The sequence below is a fragment of the Oryx dammah genome, unplaced genomic scaffold (assembly GCF_014754425.2).
Source record: "Oryx dammah isolate SB20612 unplaced genomic scaffold, SCBI_Odam_1.1 HiC_scaffold_23, whole genome shotgun sequence".
In the NCBI taxonomy this organism is placed as follows: Eukaryota; Metazoa; Chordata; class Mammalia; order Artiodactyla; family Bovidae; genus Oryx; species Oryx dammah.
Genome location: NW_024070207.1, coordinates 104,506,377 through 104,526,322, shown reverse-complemented (window position 1 = coordinate 104,526,322; position 19,946 = coordinate 104,506,377). Strand labels below are relative to the sequence as shown.

At 44.7% G+C, this 19,946-nt stretch overlaps 1 protein-coding gene and 1 long non-coding RNA gene across 2 annotated transcripts; both read left to right on the top strand.

The window, feature by feature from the left end:
- Window positions 1-916: 916 nt before the first annotated feature.
- On the top strand, window positions 917-19,547 carry LOC120882325. Its single transcript, XR_005725474.1, has 3 exons — window positions 917-1,015; window positions 13,820-13,822; window positions 19,536-19,547. It is a non-coding gene; the product is annotated as an uncharacterized LOC120882325 (long non-coding RNA).
- On the top strand, window positions 11,995-13,152 carry LOC120882323 (melanoma-associated antigen B2-like). Its single transcript, XM_040266301.1, has one exon. The coding sequence runs from the start codon at window positions 11,995-11,997 to the stop codon at window positions 13,150-13,152; it is 1,158 nt and encodes a 385-aa protein (XP_040122235.1).
- Window positions 19,548-19,946: the final 399 nt, after the last annotated feature.

Sequence of the window (19,946 nt, the reverse complement as noted above, 5' to 3'; positions counted from 1 at the left end):
TAGCACATGTATATATACTTTTCTCAACTGAGAAAATTCAGTGTTTAAAAAAACTCATTGGGTAAGTCATTTTGAGAGTGTTCTACACTTAAAATATTAACTTTAAATATTTTGGATATTAAAAAAAGTAGATTTATGTTCCTCCTCCTGGAAATTTATTTGAGGGAAAAATGCATGAACAATTAAATAACAACTGAAATGTAACCTATGAAATGTAACCTATACACATAAACTATAGACACTACTTTCACCTCTGTGAGGACATAAAGAAAATTATAAAGGTAAAAGTAAAAAGAGGTTAATAATTTTGTTGTTGTTGTTGTTCAGGTGCTAAGTTGTGCCCAACTTTTTGTGACCCCAAGGGCTGCAGCACACCAGGCCTCCCTGTCCTTCACTATCTCCCAGAGTTTGCTTAAACTCATGTCCATTGAGGGTTGCATAAATAAATATATGGAGAAATCTTAAAAAGAAATGGAGAAAGAATATTTTCTGTGACCTAAAACCTGTTTTATTCTTACCTACCAAAAATTCTAAATATTAATAGTGCCCTAGGAGGGCTTCAAGTAACATTTTGAGCCATTCTCATTTTATTCATCCTGTCACAATTTGGACAGTTTGAGGCTTGTATTTTAATAAATGTCCACAGCTAGCTAGAAAATATTCATTCCTGAAGGAAAACTCAGCAGTTGAAAATGATCACCAAAAATGTTCATGAAAGTTCCAGGATAGCTATGGACTTCCAATTATGATGTTTGAATTTAAGTGAAAAACACTTTATCTTCTGGGAAAGCCTTAACCTCTAAAAGTTTAACACAATTGAAACATGTATATTATCATATGTGAAATAGATCGCCAGTCCTGGTTCGATGCATGAGGCAGGTGCTCAGGGCTGGTGCACCAGGATGACCCTGAGGGATGGGATGGGGAGGGAGGTGGGACATGTATACCTATGTGATTCATGTGACTGTCTGGCAAAAACCACCACAATATTGTAAAGTAATTAGCCTCCAATTACGTGTACACCTGTGGTGGATTCACGTTGATGTATGGCAAAACCAATACAATATTGTAAAGTAAAAAATATAAAAAAGAAGTAAATAATAAAATAAATAAACAAATAAAATTTAAAAAGAAATGAAGTGCTAACAAGACATCAATATGGGTAACAGTGTGGCTTCTCCTCAGATTCACTTGAGACTTATTTTTAAGTCCAGATTCCAAGGTTGCTCCTGATTCAGTGGTTATAGTGGGCCTCGAAATGTGTATTCTGAATCACCTTCCCAAGTGATTTTGATGAAGGCAGAAATGGAACCCATTCTTTTTAAGAACTCGCAATTTCTGTTGCCACTGCTTTTCCTCAACTAATGCTGAGAGACTGGAAAGAACCCACCACTCCCCCAGTGTCTGGTCACTTTGTTTACTTCCAATGTTCCCATTTGCCATCCCACTTGCTCCAGCACACAAACTCTGCTTTCCCTACATCATTTGTGTGAATCTCTGCAGCATGACTGTGCATTCTAGGCATGTGAATAGACTCTGAATTCAACAAAACTTCCTTTAATTTAAACAGAGCCCTAATTAAAACAGTACTGCTTTAATTTCAACACCTATTTATTGTTATTGGTGGCTCAACAGTAAAGAATCCACCTGCCAATGCAGGAGACGCAAGAGATGTGGGTTTGATCCCTGGGTAGGGAAGATCCTCTGGAGGAGGAAATGGCAACCCACTCCAGTATTCTTGCCTGGAGAATCCCATGGACAGAGGAGCCTGGCAGATTACAGTCCATGAGGTCACAAAAAAATTAGACACAACTGAGTGACTAAAACAACAATATCTTTGTATCCTTCACTGATCATTTGATATTGTTCTGGATATTGACTACTTAGTGTTTTTTTTTTTTTTGTCATTACTCTTCATGTGGACTCCATTTTGTTCTTTAAATAGCTTACCTATGTGTTCATCTTCAGCAAAAAGCTGAAAGCCAGGGAAGTCTTGGTTCTATCAATTTGGACTTGAATGCACATTTGATAAAATCCAGAACTTACAGATATCTGATCTAGACCTCTTGCTTTCAATCACAAATGTCACATTCAATCCAACTCATTAAATAAATCTAACAAATATAGGCCCCTTGGTCATTGAGTGTTTAGTAGATATTAAAGTCTGAAGAAAAATTACATTCTGCATTCTATATTACATTCCTCACATCCATCACTGACAAAGCCTGAAGTTCAAATCCTGACACTGGATTTTTGTTTCCCTTTATTGTTGCTCTCTGAATAGCATATGCAATTTTCAAGCTATTGTCTTTGTAGGATTCTTCTTTTCAAAGAAAAATCATTGTCAATATCTTAAGGAAAACCCTGCCATAATCAAAGTAGTCATAGTCATTGGATGACAAAAAATAGGGAGGAATAATTTGAAGTGCAGCAATCTTTTTCTGGGGGCTGAGTTTCTTTAGCCATCTGCAAACTGAAAGGAATTAACTAGGTGGTAGAATTCTGCCATTGTTCACTAGGTGGTTTGTGTATGCCAAGCTGAGATTTTTTCAGAGTCTTTCAAAACTGCCTGATAACAAATAGAATACTTTGATGACAGCTGATGCCTATATTGTCGTTTTCCTTTGTGCTGTTCCTATTTCTCTCCCTCTCTATTAATGATCAATTGAAACATTAATATTCTGGGATAGATTTTTATGACGAGATGGAAAAATCGGCAGAAACATAAGAATGATTTTTCTAAAACTAAAACGGGATTTTGGAAAACTGATAATCCACTTAAACATTGATGGAGATGTTTTTATTTTGATCTGGGTTGCTTGCTCTATAAGGAAAGAATGGTATATGGTAGCACATAATTATAAAACTTGAAGCTGTCTCCCAGTATCAGTGGATACCTAAAGATGTGCTTTCAAATGAAGAGAACTTTAGTAAAGTCACAAAGCCTTGTTTCAGTTTACTGATGAATGATTTTATAATATTATAAAATCATATATATATATATATATATCTCCAAATGTCATAGAAGGAAATATTAAAATACTAAAATCCTATTGAAGAGGCTTTGCTAAAATATGTGCTGGAGGCATAGATTTCAGAAATGGTTCTATTTAATATCTTTATTAATTAGCTAGTACATGACTAAAACAATATATTAATGACAGGCATGAGTTTTGTTCCACTGAAAGAAGATGCTAATGAATAGTAAAATTACCCAGGAGATCCATTAATATAGCTCTAAATATGTTACTCATATGCTGTTTTTTTAAATGTCAGCTATCTTGAACCCCTACCTTGTTTCTCTTTTGTTTGAAATCCTTTGAAATGCAGCATTTAAGAAAGTAACTTGATCAAATCAATGCATTTCTAATTACCTGGCTAGCCTAAGTCCAGATTACAAGATAAAGACTGGGTTTGTGTTATAGCTTTGCCTGGGAAATTACTTTCGTTTTTAAATGTATTGGAAGTGTAAAGAGGAAAGTGGATATGCGCTTTCAGCCGCACTCTACACTTCTACAGGCATCTCTGGGTCATGGCTCTGAAACCCTGTCTCTGCTCTCTGCCTTTGCCTTTCCCAGATCTACAATGTGTGTCTTCTGCAGGAACTTGGCCTGCTCCAGTTTCTGAACTGGTCATTGTAAGAATAGCAGAGAGGATACCAGTAACTTCAACCCTAACATCTGGAGAAGTCCAGAATCAGGTCTTTTGAAGGACACAGTACACTGTACCACTTGGATGAGTCACAGGCATTCGTGTAACATCCTTATTGCCACATTCCATTGCCACTTCCACTATACAAAACTGGTTCCTAACATGGAATTTCTCTCTTATGGTTTCCAAACATTCCTGTTATCCACTGAGCCTAAGCACCTACCATGGATTCACACCTTTTTTGAGTAGGTCCCCTACAACTGGGCTGACTCAAGCATTTTTTCCCCCTTAGAGCTTTGGGTGCTTGCAAAATATGCATCTACTCTCCTTTGAGTAGCCATAATATAGTATCGTTCTTTGGTGAATTTGGGATGACCTATAACATGGGCTTCCCAGGTGGTTCAGTGGCCTGCCTGCCAATGCAAGAGACAAAGGTTTGATTCCTGGGTCAGAAAGATCCCCTGGAGGAGGAAATGGCAACCCACTCCAATATTCTTGCCTGGGAAATCCCACGGACAGAGCCTGGTGGGCTATAATCCATGGGGTTGCAAAGAGTCGGACACAACTGAACAACTGAGCATAGTTAACATATGACCTTTAGAGTATGTCTCTCATGATCAAATATGTCAAGCAAGTTTTAGATGTGGTTTGAAATTCTGGAAAATAGAGACAGTTAATATTTCATGTTACTTATTAAGCTCCTTGTGTCTTAGATATCATCTTTATTGGCACTAAAGCAGCTATTTTGTTTGAAAATGTCCCTGGCCTGTATTTCTTGCCTCATCCAAGGGCCACTACACTGTCACTGAAAATAGCAGAAAAACATAAGCTGAAGATCTACCAGGAACATTGCAGACAGCACCTCCAAAATGTTCAGTGCCAAAGTCATGAGAATCAGTGTGGAAAAAAAAATGGCAGGAGGACATGTTTTGATAGTCAAATATGTTAAGAAAACTCATCATGCTATGTTATCCTTCTTGGAGTTTCTCAGTATGTATTGGCATATTGAGAGATTTGGGAAGTCTTGCAGTGAAAACAAAACTAGAACTTAACCTTGTTTAATGATTTGCCTGTTTTATGAATAGCACCTAATACTATTTCACAGGCCCTGTTTTTGAAAATACTGATGTCAGCACCACTCCAGCACTGTTTAAGGGGTACATTTGATTCCCTGTAACAATGTCTCAGCAAGACAGGCTGGCACAGTAGGATGTTCTACCCATCATTGCTGTCATTCCCTCCCCAATAGGTCCCTGGTACATCCTCAAACCTGCTTTTCACCACGTACCATGATTTCTCCAAATACCTCCCATATGAACTGAGAATAATATAGCTCCAGAAGGGAGGAACTTCAGAGGCATGCTCCAGCCCTGCTGTGAGACCTGGGAGGCCCAGATAGAGTTTCAAGCTAAGAACCCTCACTTCCCCTACAGGTCGATTTGCCAGACATCCTGTTAATGAAAAACCAGGTCCTATATTTCTTTGTCTCGTGTTATTTTCTCCTCAGACAACTCAAGGAAGTGAGGTCTGAAGGGGATGACCCTGCTAGGCAGAGGGAGGAATTCCATACTCTGTAAGGAGTCAGGGTGAACAACCAGCATGAGCAGTGAAGGGGCTGCTGCTGCTGCTGCTGCTAAGTCGCTTCAGTCGTGTCCAACTCTGTGGGACCCCATAGACGGCAGCCCACCAGGCTCCCCTGTCCCTGGGATTCTCCAGGCAAGAACACCGGAGTGGGTTGCCATTTCCTTCTCCAATGCATGAAAGTGAAAAGTGAAAGTGAAGTTGCTCAGTCATGTTCGACTCTTCACGACCCCATGGATTGCAGCCTACCAGGCTCCTCCATCCATTGGATTTTCCAGGCAAGAGTATTGGAGTGGGGTGCCATTGCCTACCCCCAAAGAGAGGGTGTTCCCCCAGAGTCAAGGCCTTGGGAGGACCCAGATGGAGGTGACCATATGAGGTGCCTCCCTCACTTCATTGTTCCAGTTGCAGAAAGATGAAAGCCTTGGTCTGAAGGGAGATGGCCTCAGGTCAGTACAGTGAGTATCCCAGTAACTTCTAGGAGTCACAGGGAGGACCCTGAGTGAGGACTGAGGGGACCACCCACTTAATACAGGTGCATTTAACAGAGCCCAATTCTGCCCACCCTACTGTGAGCCCTGAAAGTGAAAGAAAGAGTTAGTTGCTCAGTCGTGTCCAATTTTTTGTGCCCCCATGGACTGTAGCCCATCATGCTCCTCTGTCCATGGAATTCTCCAGGCAAGAATACTGAAGTGGGCTGCCATTCCCTTCTCCAGGGCATATTCCCAACCCAGGGATTAAACCCAGGTCTCCTTCATTGCAGACAGATTTTTTACCATCTGAGCTATCAGGGAAGCCCACTGTGAGCCCTGAGAAGTCTCCAATTGGGTTGGCTGGTGGAGCTCTGAAATGCCTTCTCAGTTTCTTCTAGTGCTTATGAGACAAACAGGCCGGGAGACCCATGAGGCCCTAGAACTTAGAAAAAGTCTGGTGGAGTTGGCCTTCATCAGAGCAAGCAAAGTTGAGTTTACCAGCTGGCACCACTTCCACCTTCCCCCTCTTCCTTAGCCTGTGGTGTCCCATTGCCATACCTCCTACCCACACTCTTGCTTACTGGTACCAAGAGCCATCATGCCTCAGTATGAGAACCAGTGGTGCAGCACATATGAACAGTGCTTTCAGGACCACAAGGAGACCCAAAGACTCAGCATCAGGAGTGTTCATACGCACCTCATCAAGCATATCAGCTGAGGATTCCAGTGGTCAAGCAGAGGAACAAAGTCAGAGAACCATGTAGTCAGAGAATCACGCAGCTTTGCCAGACACTAAGAAGTTACCCAAACACACTTTTGATTAGAAAGTAGTTTTTTGGTGATTTTCCTGGAGCTCAGTTATCAAATGAAAGAGCCCCTCACAAATTCAGACATTTTGAATGTCAGAAAAAATGATAAGGAGCACTTCACTTCCTGGGATCCCTAGGAGAGCCTCTGAGCATATGGAGCTGGTCTTTGGGGTGGACGTGAAGGAAGTGGGCAACTCCTGTGTCCTTCTCAGAAACTGGACCTCACCTAAGATGTGAGGCTAAGTTATGTAAAGGGTGTGCATGCATAAGATCAACCCCTGGTGACTATTCTGAGCCTAATATTCAAGTGTATCACAGTGGGAGGGATGGGACGTGTCCTGTGCTCTTGTCCCAGATCAGGTGAACACAGTATGCAAATTAGATGTTTCATTCATATCGTTTCCAGGGAGTTTCTGAGAAATAAGTGTGATTCTCCTTCGAGGCAGGATGGTAAGAAGTCACTGGGCACCTTTGCACTGGGCGGGGAGGGTCAGAGACCTCAATATCAGACTGGCATTTAAATTAGTTATTGTGTGTAATTTGCCAAACCCTGTATGTTCTAGGTTTTAGGTGATGATTAAATTAATGAAGACAAGGGTAGATTAGATGGAAGGACTTTTCATAGGGAGGGAAGTTGGTGATCCTTAACACAGATTTAGGGGATATGTGTTGCATCTAACTGGGGATGTATATCTTATACCCATATTGAATAATTTATCATGTGATAGGGATATATTACATAGTGTTTCTTGCTAATCAGCATTTTGAGTGATTGGATTTTATTTATTTTTAAAAACATTCATTTATTATTTATTTATTTGGCTGTGCCAGATCTTACTTGTGGCATATGGGATCTTCAATCTTCATTGCACCATGAAGTATCTTTAGTTTTAGCATGCAAACTCTTAGTTGTGGCATGCAGGATCCAGTTCCCTGACCAAGGTTTGAACCCAGGTCCCCTGCATTGGGAGCATGGAGTCTTCGTCATTGGACTACCAGGGAAGCCCCTGGATTTTCTTGGTTCTAGGATGCTGCATATTTTCTGGCTTCTGCTGGAGTTAAAAAAAAAAACAGACTGAATTATATCATCAGGGTCCAAATTAATCACAGTAATAAATGCCATGTTGAAGTCTCAACACAGGCCAGTCAATGTGCCAGATACTTAACACATTTTAACTACATCCCACCAGTTCTATAAGACAGAGCTTTTATCAAACTCACTTCACAGATGCAGAGCCTGGTGCTCACAGAGTTGTCATGTGCCCTAATTCATGTGGCTGTTAAGGGGCAGATCTGAAACTTGATCCAGGTCGGGATTAGTCAAGGGCCCAGTCAAGAGCCCACATTACTCCAGTTCTTCCAGTCTGAGGCCCACCTTGTGTTTCTTATATTCAGTTTTCTTTTCTTCCTAAAAATGCAACTCAGGCAATTAAAATCTGTGCTTATACTACTGGATTGGAATACTTTCCCAGAGCAATGTGAGTACCAAAATAAATGACAGGGATGAATAAAGAAAAGAAAGCTAGTACTCAGTGACAAAATGATCATCTACATATGCAATGTCCGCTAACTCAAAAGATCAGAGGCTCCGAAAATCATGCTGGACAGTCCCTTCCCCATAAAATATAAATCTCTCAGAACAGAATTTACATCAGAATCTAAGTCTGGCTGGTGAAGAGAAGGAAAATATGAGTGTATTTTTCCCACATGACAGAATACCACCTGTATGAAACTCCTGCCTTATGCTTCAGCTTCTCCATCTCACATCACTCCTAAGACAGGGACCAAGGTTTGTGGTAAGGACACTGCTCCGTGTTTGCAGGAATGAGGCATTTCTCAGGAAGCCTTTAACCCAAGAGGAAAGAGCCAAGAGGAGGGTCTCAATGTTAGAGGGTGTGGAAGATCAAGACCCCAGAATACAGCAGAGTCACACCTAGACAGTTTTCCATCTGCTATTGGACTTAGCCCCAGAGAGAGCTGGCAGGCTGAGTACACCCTCACGTATTCTTCAGGTTTCTCAGGGACTTAACAGCCTTGGCCTAAGAACAACAGAAAGGGGTAAGTAGAAAGAGTGCCAGTCTTTGATAGATATGAAGGTGGGGACCCTGAATGAGGAAGGATGGAAGGACCCAGTCAGAACAGTGGGGTTTCTGTGAAGTCTGGCTCAGGCCATCAACCCTTAGAAGTCCAAAACAGTCCTGGCTCGATGTGGCTAATCCTGGCTTCCAGTTGGAGGGCCCCAGAAGGGGAGTATCTTGATTTAATGGGAGCAGCTTCAAGTTAGCAGAGTAGAGTCCCTTGCCTGGTCAGGTATCTGACCAGAATCTGAACAAGAATAATGGAAGCACTCACCCCACAACAGAGAAGCCCCACGAATTTCCCAATGCTGTCAGCCCTGAGATGCCCTGGACAGGTCTTTGAGGTAGAGGAACCCCCTCAGTCTCCCTAGACAGTCTTATGAAGATGAGGACCCTGGACTGGTGAGACAGCCACAGATCTGCAGAGAGAAAACCCAGGCCTTAACAAGAGTCAAAAAAAGTATTAACAGGAGACCTCCAAAACCAGAAGGAGACAAATAGAATTCAGTAAATTCTTAGCTCTGAGAGATCCAGAAGCGCTACTTGTAAGTGGTCCCCTCATTCCACCAGTGTGATCTCAGAGGAGGCAAGGCCTCCTCTAGCAAGATCGGACCCCAGTTCTGCACAGTGGGTAATCTTGACCATAACAGGCCTTAAGGTGAGGACCATCAGTACTAATGAGAGGATCTCTCCCTCAAAGAGGGAGGCTCACAGAGTGGCGCCCCTCCTGACAAGCAGAGATTCTCAGAGCAGTGCCCTGACTCACCCCACTAGCGACTCAGGGAGGCGAAGGCTTTGTTTGGGGGCTGGAGGACTCAGGTTCATAGATGGAGGAGTCCCTGGATCTGATAAACTGCACACGGAGGACCCTCAGAGAGAATCCAGGGACGGATGAATATTAAGCTACTGGGGTTCCCGTAGCACGCTGCCCCTGCCGTCGTCCCTGGGCGACCTCACGTAGGACTGTACGCAGCTCCCCTCCACTTCCACTTGGAAGGCGAGAAGCTCGACCGATAGCCGCGGCGACCGTTTGGCGGAGACTTAGTGTCCAGGACTCGTCCGGAACCAAGGTGAGGACCTGAATGGAGCTGGAGGGACTTTCCCAACCCTCCCAGTAATAAAAGTGACGCACTCACATCCCACCCCTGTGATATGGCTCTTGTGGGCCCCTCAGTGCTATCGGCTGAATGTGGTCTAGAGTTTCTCAGGCTAAGGCGTTGGTCTGTGGGTGTAGGCCCGGATTCTACCCCGGAGGAGCTCTAGGTCCTAGAGGAGGGCCCTGAGGGCTGATGAGCAGACTGCGACACCGCAAGGGGGCCACACTGACTGGCCCCCTCCACTCAGGTCTAGGAGGCCCCACGTGGAGCTAGCCTACTGTGTTACCCCTGTCATTTGCTGGAGGTGGTATCAAGGAGGTGAGGACTTTGCTCTAAAGGAATAAACCCAGTTCAACAAAGGGACCTAGTCCCCAACACGATTCATGGTTGTGACACTAAGTGAGGATGGGGGCTGCTCCCATAAGAAACGGGGCCGCATAAAGCGCCACCCCTGTTTTCAGGCCTGGGAGAATCAGGCGTTTTGACAAGACACTTCCCAGGTCATCTCAGGGAAGTGAGCGACCAGGTCAAAGGGGGCAGCCTCAGGTTGGCAAGGGAGGGTTTCAGATTTGCGAGGGGTCATGGTGAGAACCTCGGGGGCTGTGGGGATGTAGCACACCATGTCATTCGGACACATCCTCCCTGTTGTCATCCCTGGCAGACTTCAAGGATACATGTCGGTTCCCACTGCAGGCTAATGCGGAAGTAAGGGTCTTGGTCAGAGGGCAGTGGTCAGCAGAAAGAGACCTTAGACCCCATCATGAGTGAAATGTAGAGCTTGGTTGCTTCTGTGTCATGCTATTGTAAATAGTGCTGCAGTGAACATTTGAGTCCAAGGATCTTTTTTCATTACCGTTTCCTCAGGATATATGCCCAGTAGTGGGATTATTGGCTCATGTGGTAGTTTTATTCCTAGTTTTTTATTCAAAGTGAATTAAGTCAGAAAGAGGAAAACCAATATCATATATTAATGCATTTATATGGAATCCAGAAAGTTAGTACTGATGAACCTATTTGCAGGGCAGCCTGGAGATGCAGACAGAGAACACACTCGTGGACACAGTGGGGGAAGGAGAGGGAGGGGCAGATTGAGAGAGTAACATTGGAAACGTACACATTACTGTATGGAAAATAGATAACCAGTGGGAATTATTTTATAACTCAGGGAGCTCAAAGCCAGTGGTCTGACAGCTTCAGAGGGGTGGGATGTGGTGGGAGGTGGGAGAGAGTTTCGAGATGGAGGGGACATACATTATACCTATGGCTGATTCATATTGATGTGGGGCAGAAAATAACACAATATTGTAAAGGTATTATCCTCCAGTTAAAAATAAATTTGTTTTAAAAAGACATATAGAAGAAAAGAGAAGCAAAAAAAAATATTTTAGACTTTGAATTGGGATCTTGTGTGGGACCACAGGGACATCAACCTGCCTGCAACAGCTTCCATTCTTAGAAGACCATGTTTGGTAATATGAGGTCATCTTCACTTCCTCCTGGTGGGACACAGGGTGGTTGGCTTTTACTTTAAGACAGGCATCAGTTCAGGAAAAAGTAGAGGTCCTCTACTGGGAGCCCAATTGAGGAACCTGAGAGAGGACTCAGAGCGTACATCCCAACCCTTGGATTTCAGCCCAGGAAATCTCAGGGATGGGCTGTGAGGTTGAACACCTGCTTTACTGTTTTATACCAAGTCTAGGGGAGGGGAAATGTCTAGTCTGAAGGTGCAGCCACCAGTCAGCAAATGGAGAATAGTACCCAATGTTTTAAGGAGCCAAGGTAAGGACCATGAATGATGATCCCAGTGAACTCAGGATAGAAAAGACACTACTGAGTTCTCAGCACTGGGTATCCCCTGGGAGGGAGGTGGACTGAGGCAGCCCTTCACTTGCTTCTGGATTATGTGGAGGTCTACAGTGTCTGTATCAGAGTAGCAGAGGGAAGGGTGCCCAGGATCCTCCAGGACTTGACGTAATAATACTGAGATGAGCTGAGAGGACCCCACTGCGAGCACCTGCTGTCACCTCAGTAAATCCAAAGCAGGGCTGAGAGGACGCAGAGGAAAAGTAAGGCCTCTGTTCTTCCTCTGGGATTCTCAGGGGACAGGCTGACCAGAAAAACAGGAGCCTTGTGGGTTCCTAGGGCAGTGTCCTCAAGGACACCTGTAGAGGTGGCCTTTCATTAAGCCAAGGTGGAATCTCTCTGTTTTATTGTGCTCATGTCACCTCATTCTCCATCCTCCAGGTGCCCCAATCTCCTGTCTATTGGCCCAGACTCCTGCCTGCGGTCCCTGACCACAGCCATCATGCCCCGTGGGCAGAAGAGTAAGCACCGTGCTCATGAGAAACGTCGCCAGGCCCGAGCTGAGACCCAGGGTCTTCATGATCAGGCTACCACATCTGGGGAAGAGGAGACCACCTCCTCCTCCCCTCCTGATTCAGAGAGTGCTCCCTCAAGCTCGTCTGCTGCTGGCACCTCCAAGGGGGCTCAGGGAGCCCAAGGCACCACCAGTGCTGCTGCAGGTGCTATACGCAAAAGATCTGGTGTCGGTGCCGCAGCACACTCAAGATCTGGTGTAGGTGCCGAGGGCCAAGGTCAGGAAGGGGAAAATTCCTCCCAGGCCTCAGCTGCTGCTGGGAGCTCTCACACAGATCTTCTGACCAGGAAAGCAGGGATGTTGGTGCAGTACATGCTGTATAAGTATCAGGTGAGGGAGTGCATTACGAGGTCAGAAATGCTGAAGGAAGTCACTAAAAGGTACAGGGAGCAATTCCCTGAGATCCTTAGCAGGGCCTCTGAATGCATGGAGATGGTGTTTGGCCTGGTGCTGAAGGAAGTCAGGCCCAACAGTCACTGCTATACCCTGGTGAGCAACCTAGATCTCAGCGACAGTGAGTCTATGAGAGGTGACTGGGGGCTGCCGAAGAATGGTCTTCTGATGCCTCTGCTGGGTGTCATCTACCTGAATGGCCGCCGTGCCTCTGAGGAGGAGATCTGGAAGTTCCTGAATATTCTGGGCATCTATGATGGAAGAAATCACTTCATCTTTGGAGAGCCCAGGAAGCTCATCACAGAAGGTCTGGTGCGGGAAGGGTACCTGGAGTACCGCCAGGTGCCCGGCAGCGATCCCCCTCGCTATGAGTTCCTGTGGGGTCCTAAAGCTCTCACAGAAACCAGCAAGACGAAAGTCCTGCAGTTTCTGACCAAGGTCAACAATTTGGTCCCTAATGCCTTACTGCCGCATTATGAGGAGGTTTTCAGAGAGGTGGTAGAGAACACTGGAGCCAGAGCTGCAGCCAGGACCGGCCCTTCTGCCTCGGCCAGGGCTGGCCCTTCTGCCTCGGCCAGACCTGGCACTTCTGCTCTGGCTAGGGCTGGCACTTCAGCTTCGGCCAGGGTTGACATGTCTGCCTCGGCCAGGGCTGGCCCTTTGGCCTCGGCCAGACCTGGCACTTCTGCCTAAGCCAGGGTTGGCCTTTCAGCCTTGGCCAGGCCTGATATGTCTGCCTCGGCCAGTGCTGACCCTTCAGCCTTGGCCAGGGCTGGCCCTTCTGCCTCGGCCAGGGATGGCACTTCTGCAGCCAGGGCTGACATGTCTGCCTCGGCCAGGCCTGGCCCTTCTGCCTCAGCCAGTGCCCACTCCAGGGCCACATTCAGCCGCTCATCTCTCCCCTAGTGTGGTCTGAAGCCCGTTCTTCACTTTGTGGTTTGAGAAGCCTGTCAACCTATGTTCCTAATATGCATCAATAACTTGTTGACTTTTTATTCCTCAATTTTCAATTGTTACTTTTTTCAACAAAGTTTATTTTAGGTTCATGATAGAAGTATATGAATTTACATGGGTCTCATGCAGTTGCTGTTTGTCAGATTTAGGATTAAGAGTTTTGTTTTTTGAAGTACATATTGGAAATCCTCAAATCAGTTTTGTGATCCAGGATGAGAATAACTGTACTTTAGGATAAGAATATCCTTAGAAATGTGTAAGACACCACACTAAGAAAGGCTCAGAACATAGATGCATAGAGAGATAGCTGAAAGTTTGTCAATTTTTGGTTTCCTTTACTCTCTGTTTGGTTTCCCTTTATGTAAATGTAAAAGATATATACTTTGATCGGATTATATTTTTCAAGAATGTTTGAGAATATAAATTATAGCAAATTATTTATGCGTGGTTCTTCTTTTGCACATTAATTGAGCGTCTGCTCTTAAGAAGACTTCATGCTTGTACTGGCAATGTTTAGTCAAAAAAAAAAAAAAAAGCATTGCATGCCTCAGCCCCTGCAGTTATAGTTTCTCAGAGAAGCTGTCACTATTTGGAAGAGGCTGAGTTACTCTCTAAATCAGGAAGAACAAGAAAGAAGCAAGGTAAAGAGGGGGTGGCGAGGACATATTATTTGGTTTCATTGCTAAGCAGAAGTTTGACTGATTGGGGAGGTTAGATCTTTTTTTATTTTTTTCAGTTAGGACACTGCATAGTCCCTGACATCTCTTAGATGCCAAAAACAAAAACAAGCCCAGCTGATGTAACATCTGAGGTCAAGATAATCATAGTAATAACTGCCATTGCCCCTAATGTCTCTATTGAGTCAGGCGCCGTGCCGGATGCTTTCCATAAATACATGTATTCCACCAGTCCTACCAGACAGAGCTTATCAAACTCACTTCACAGCGGAGAGCCCGAGGGTTATAGAGTTAGAGTTTGATTTTGTGCCAAACCACTTAAGGCTGGTAAATGACAGAGCTGGGACTAGACTCCTGCCCTAAACTACTTTAGCACTCATACTATTCTTCTCTCCCCACCCGGAGACATACCCTTATCTTTTTTTTTAAACAAGTACTTTTGACATTTCATTTCCTTTTCCTTATGTATTTACTTTTTATTTATTTGGCTGTGCTGAATCTTAATTGTGGCACGTGGGGTTTACTTCCCTGACAAGGGATCAAACCTGGGCCCCCTGCATTGGGAGCCTGGGGTACTAGCCACTGGACCACCAGGAAAGTCCCCACCCTGTATCTTTTATTTCAGTGTTTTTCTCAGTACTTCAAAATTTGTCCTAGGTGATAAAAAAAGAATGCCCTTGTGCTCAAGCTCCTGGATTGGAATGTGTAGCCAGAGCAGTAAGAATACCAAATCTATTTAACAAAAAATAGGTATACCTTATTCATTACTCACAGATAAAGAGACAATATTCTGTGCCAGTATAAGCATGTACATTGGCCATATTAGATAACCTCTGAAGACCAAGGGCTCTCCAGTATCACGCTTAAAGTCTCTTGCCTGTAGAAAGTAAATCTATCAGAATAGAAATGACATGAAAACTTTCACCTGGCTGATGAGGAGATAGATTGATGTACTTTTTTTTTTTTTCCTCCCTGACGGCTACCACCTCTCCTGGGACTCCTTGGGCTATAGCTTGCCCATCTCCCAACACTCCTGGGACAGGGACCCATTCATTCTCTGTAGCACTGCAGATCAAACACGGCTCAAGAGTTTGCAGAGATGTGGAATTTCCCGAGAAGCCTTTAATCCAAGACACAGCAAGATGAGGACCCCATGTAGGAGAATTGAGGAGAGCAACACCCCAGAATATGGGGTGGAGGTCATTGGGACAGCACTCTCGTCTGCTCTCCGACACAGAGGATCTCAGAACTGTTAGGCTAAGCATGCCTCACTTATTTTTCAGGCTTCTCAGAAACTTGGTCTTGGGGCAGAGTTCTGAGGTTGGATAGGAGAGAGGGTCAGTCTGTCAGAAATGATGGTGATAAACCTGAATGAAGGTGATAGAAAGACCCAGCCACAACAGTAGCAACCCGTAAAGACCCGTCCTCATTGGCAATCCCATGAAGTCCAGAACACTCCAGGCTGCTGTGGCTAACATTTTCAACTCAGGTCCCAGGAAGGTGGGGACATTGGGAATCAACAGAGTCCTCAGCCTCAGGTCAGCAGAGACTAGAGCCCCAGAAAGGGTGCAGAGTCAAATTGAAGACCCAGGGTGTGGCTATGGAAGCCCCTCAACCCCAGCCGACAGGGCTACACTTAGTCCCTCCTCTCCATGTAGCCCTGGGAAGTATAGGTAAGTGCTGGCCAGCTCAAGGGCCCCCTGACTTCTGACTGGAGGCGGTCAAGGAGATGTGGACCTTGGTTTATAGGCTGGCTCTTCATCAGAGAGTGGAAATCCCAGGCATGATATTTGCACAGTCCTGTATGTATGAGGGGTATGGCAGCCAACTACCCCGTTACAGATAAATTCTTAGAAAGTCCTGCAAATGTAATGGGCCCTGGGAGGGAACAGGCAGGGCCTTCAGAGTAAGTGTATCCCTTATTTCCTGAAGGAGAATGGCTTCAGCACCTTAAAGTCCTTGGACTAATGGAGGAAGCCTCTATCAGCTGAGGAAGGGTACCCAGTTCATAACAGGTCAACTGACGATACTGACTGACAGCGAAGGACCTCAGCCAGAAAGAAGGGGGCTCCAGAGGGCAGTGCCCCTGTTAGGCCTTAGACTGTGCCCCTTAGGCCTGGTGACATGGTGAGTCCTACTCACTTCCTTCCAGAACATCTCATGGAGATAAGGAACCTCATCCTGATCAAAGGGAGCAGCCACAGCTCAACAGAAGTGTGATTTCCAGATTGTGCCAGAAGCCAAGGTAAGGACCCTGATAACTCAAAACAATGGGGCAGAACATATTCCTTCCACTACTGTTTGCCTCAGTAGTGGAAGACCACAGGCTGTGGTGGCCCGATGAGGCAAATTCCACCTCTTCTTTGAGGGTCTCAGGGAATTGGGGGCTTGAGGGGAGAAGCCTTAAGGTAAGTCAGTGAATATCTCCAGGTTGTAAATATTTTTAGGTTATCTGTAAGTCAGGGTGAGGATGGTAAAGGATGTGGGAACACACATACCAGGATGGCCACATAGAATCGTCCCTACTATCAGGCTAGAAGGTCCCAGGCAGAGTTGTCAGCCCAAGGGACCCTTCAGTTCTGACCAAGGAGTAGCAGGAAAGTTAGGGTTTTGGTCTGATGGTGGTGGTCCCATGTCAACAGAGGGGGTGGATCTTGGGCTTGGCTGAGAGTCAAATTTGGGACCCCGATTTGGAACGCTGATTTGAGGCCCTGAGAGGAACTGTCTTTCATCCTCAACCAGCTTCCAGAGCTTTCATCCTTGTGAGGCTATGGGCAGGGGTAGCTAGATAAGGCCACTCTTATTTCCTCCTCCAGGCTCACTGGGAGGTATGGGTCTTACTATGAGGAGATAAGCCTCAGGTCCAGAAGGAGGGGATGCCCCAGGCCCCACCAGAAGTCAAATTGTGGAGCCCGAGTGGAGACTGAGGGGTCTACCCAGCCCTGAATAGAGACAAAGCATGCCATGCCATACCCTTTGATACCAGTTCCAGAAAGCTCAGGGGAGGGCTGTCAGGCAAGGCTCTCCCTCACTTCTGTATATCAGGCCTTCTTTTTGTCGTCTTTGAATCACTAAGTCGTGCCTGACTCTTTTCTGATTCGTGGACTGTAGCCCCCCAGGCTCCTCTGTCCATGAGATTCTTCGGGGAGAACCTGGAGTGGGTCACCATTTCTTCCTCCAGGGGGTCTTCCCACCCCAGGGACTGATTTGGGTCCCTTGCAGCTCCTGTATGCACCACAGGCAGACCCTTTGCTGCTGAACCACTAGAGTGGCCCTATTTCAGGCCTAAGGGAGGTCAGATCTTTGTTGGAAAGTGCAGCCACCAGTCATGAGAAAGGAGGGATATGGTGCCTGCCAGGCACTGTGGCAGATGCTTTACAGTTACCACCACATGGCACCAGTCCTTCCAGACAGGGCTTGTCAAACTCACTTCACAGATAAAGAGCCTGAGGCGCTCTCAGAGAGTTTCATGACCTGACAAACTTCCCATGGCTGGTAAGTGACAAGGATGGTCGTAGGCCCTTGAGTTGAGTTAGTCTAAAGCTCACCCTCTTACTCCTGCAAGCCTGAGCTGACCTTGTGCCCTTAATTCCCTTTTTGTTTTCATTGCTGAGAAATGTATCGGAAGCAATAAGAAGGACTCTCAGGTCAAACTATTATGTTGTAATACATAGCTAGAGCAATAATAATAATAAAACTAAAATAAATATGCCATATGAAGAGAAGAGGCAAAGCAATAATGTTTGCTGACCATAGGATCATCTATCCATATATATGAGATCTTGGATAAGCTAAAAAGATCTGAAAACTTTAAAGTTACACATAAGCTCAAAAGATCAGGATTCAAAAGCAAGTCATCTCATAGCCATTTCTTTGTATAAAGAAATATCTATTGGACATAAAATACAAAGTTTCTATATTCGAACAGAAGTTGCCTGAGAAGTCTGGCTGAAGGAGAGAAGGGACAGCTTACCATGTTTGTTTCCCTCACGGGTCTCTACCTGGGCCCCCTTACTTATGCCATGGATTTCCCATCTCTCATCCCTCCTAGGACAGGGACTCCTTCTCTTCAACACCTGCAGTAGGGAAACTGCTTGGGGCTTTTCAGGGATGTGACATTTCCCAAGAAGCCATTTATCAAAGGGGCAAGGGCCTTTAGGAAGATAGCCATGCATCTGGACTGAGGAAAGCAATACCCCTAGAATATTAGGTATAAGAAGGCTCCAGGCAGAGCTCTCAAGCTGAACATCTCACTCACAGTACAGTTGTCAGGGGCTTAAGATCTTTGGTCTAAGGAGGGCACTCTCAGGTCAGAGAAGGAATTGTCAGATATATATGTAAAGCCCCTTAAAGAGAAGTGGAAGAAATAGCCACCCAGAACCACTGGGGTTCTGTAGCGTCCACTTCCTGCTGTCAGCCCTGGGAGGTCCTGAATTCCATCATAGGATGAGGTAGAGAGAGGCCTCGAGAGCTGAGAAAGACAGAGCACTACTGCCATGGGCAGGGCACGTTCCAGAACCAAGTCCTCCAGCTCCTCCCACATAGTGACATCCAGGGCAGATCCTTCATCTTGAGGTTGAAAAGAGAAGTAAGTATTCCAAGTAACTGAGTGCCAAGATGGAGCTGAAGGCAACATATTTCATGTCTTTGTTTGTTCTTGCTTGACCTCAGTAACTAAGAGATGTATCTTTTTCTGTTTAGGGCTTTCTTTTTCTGTTTTGGTACTCTTAAAATACTCTTCCTTGTAATTGCAAGTTTATTTGACTTCCATATCTGTGTTTATGAACAAACTATATCCCATTTCTTGCTGTATTTCAGTGTAAGTATAAAGGTTTTGGTATTTTGTATAATGAATCAAATCCTTGAATCTCCTTTTGTGGTTCAGAACAAGATAACCTGTCAAGAGAACTGGCATTTGCTTGCCAATGTGAATGAACACAGAAAAATTGTTGGTATCAGGAAATAAAGAAAACGGTCCTGATTGAGTGGCATCTGTAATACAGTGGAATGGGAATTCCCAGCCCCTGTATCCCCTCAGCAGCCCAGATTTTAACATTGTATAAGTAACAAAATACCTTTATAGAAGGTCCAGAATGCAATTAAGAAATTGCCGTACCACGGGTAAGCATATAGCTTAGATCAGCTGTACTTGAAATGGGTAAGAACAGCAATTTGACTTTATTGGCATCAGCCCTTGTCTCAGGCTGGCACAGTTCAGTGCCAAGAGAGATTGTGACCTTTCTTGGTGGGGAAAAGTGAGAGTGGGGTGAATGTTCCGGGTGTCCAGGAAAATGTTAGAACTCTGAAATGAATTCAAGAAAGCTGCAGGACACAAAATAATGCACAAAAATGAGTTGTGTTTGTAAACATTAACAACAAACTATCTGAAAAAGAAATTAAGAAAACAGTTCTATTTCAAAAACGTCAAAAGAATAAAATACATAGAAATAAATTTACCCGAGGAAGTAAAAGATCTATACACTGAAAACAAGGAGACATTGATTGAAGAAAGTGGAAAAGATCAAATGATGTCCCAAGTATACGGATTGGAAGAATTCACATTGTTAAAATATTCATACTACCCAAAGTGATCTACAGATTTAGTGTAATCTGTGTCAAATTTCCAGTGGAATTTTCCAGAGTAATAGAAAGGCTAAAATCATATGACATCACAAAAGACCTTGAATAGACAAAGTAATCTTGACAAAGAGGAGCAAAGGTGTAAGTACAATGCTTCTTGATTTTGAACTATAGTACAAGACAGTGTGATACCAGCATAAACATAGACACACAGACCAACGGAACAGAATAGAGCTATGTATAAACCCACGCATATATAGGCAAGTAATCCTTAAC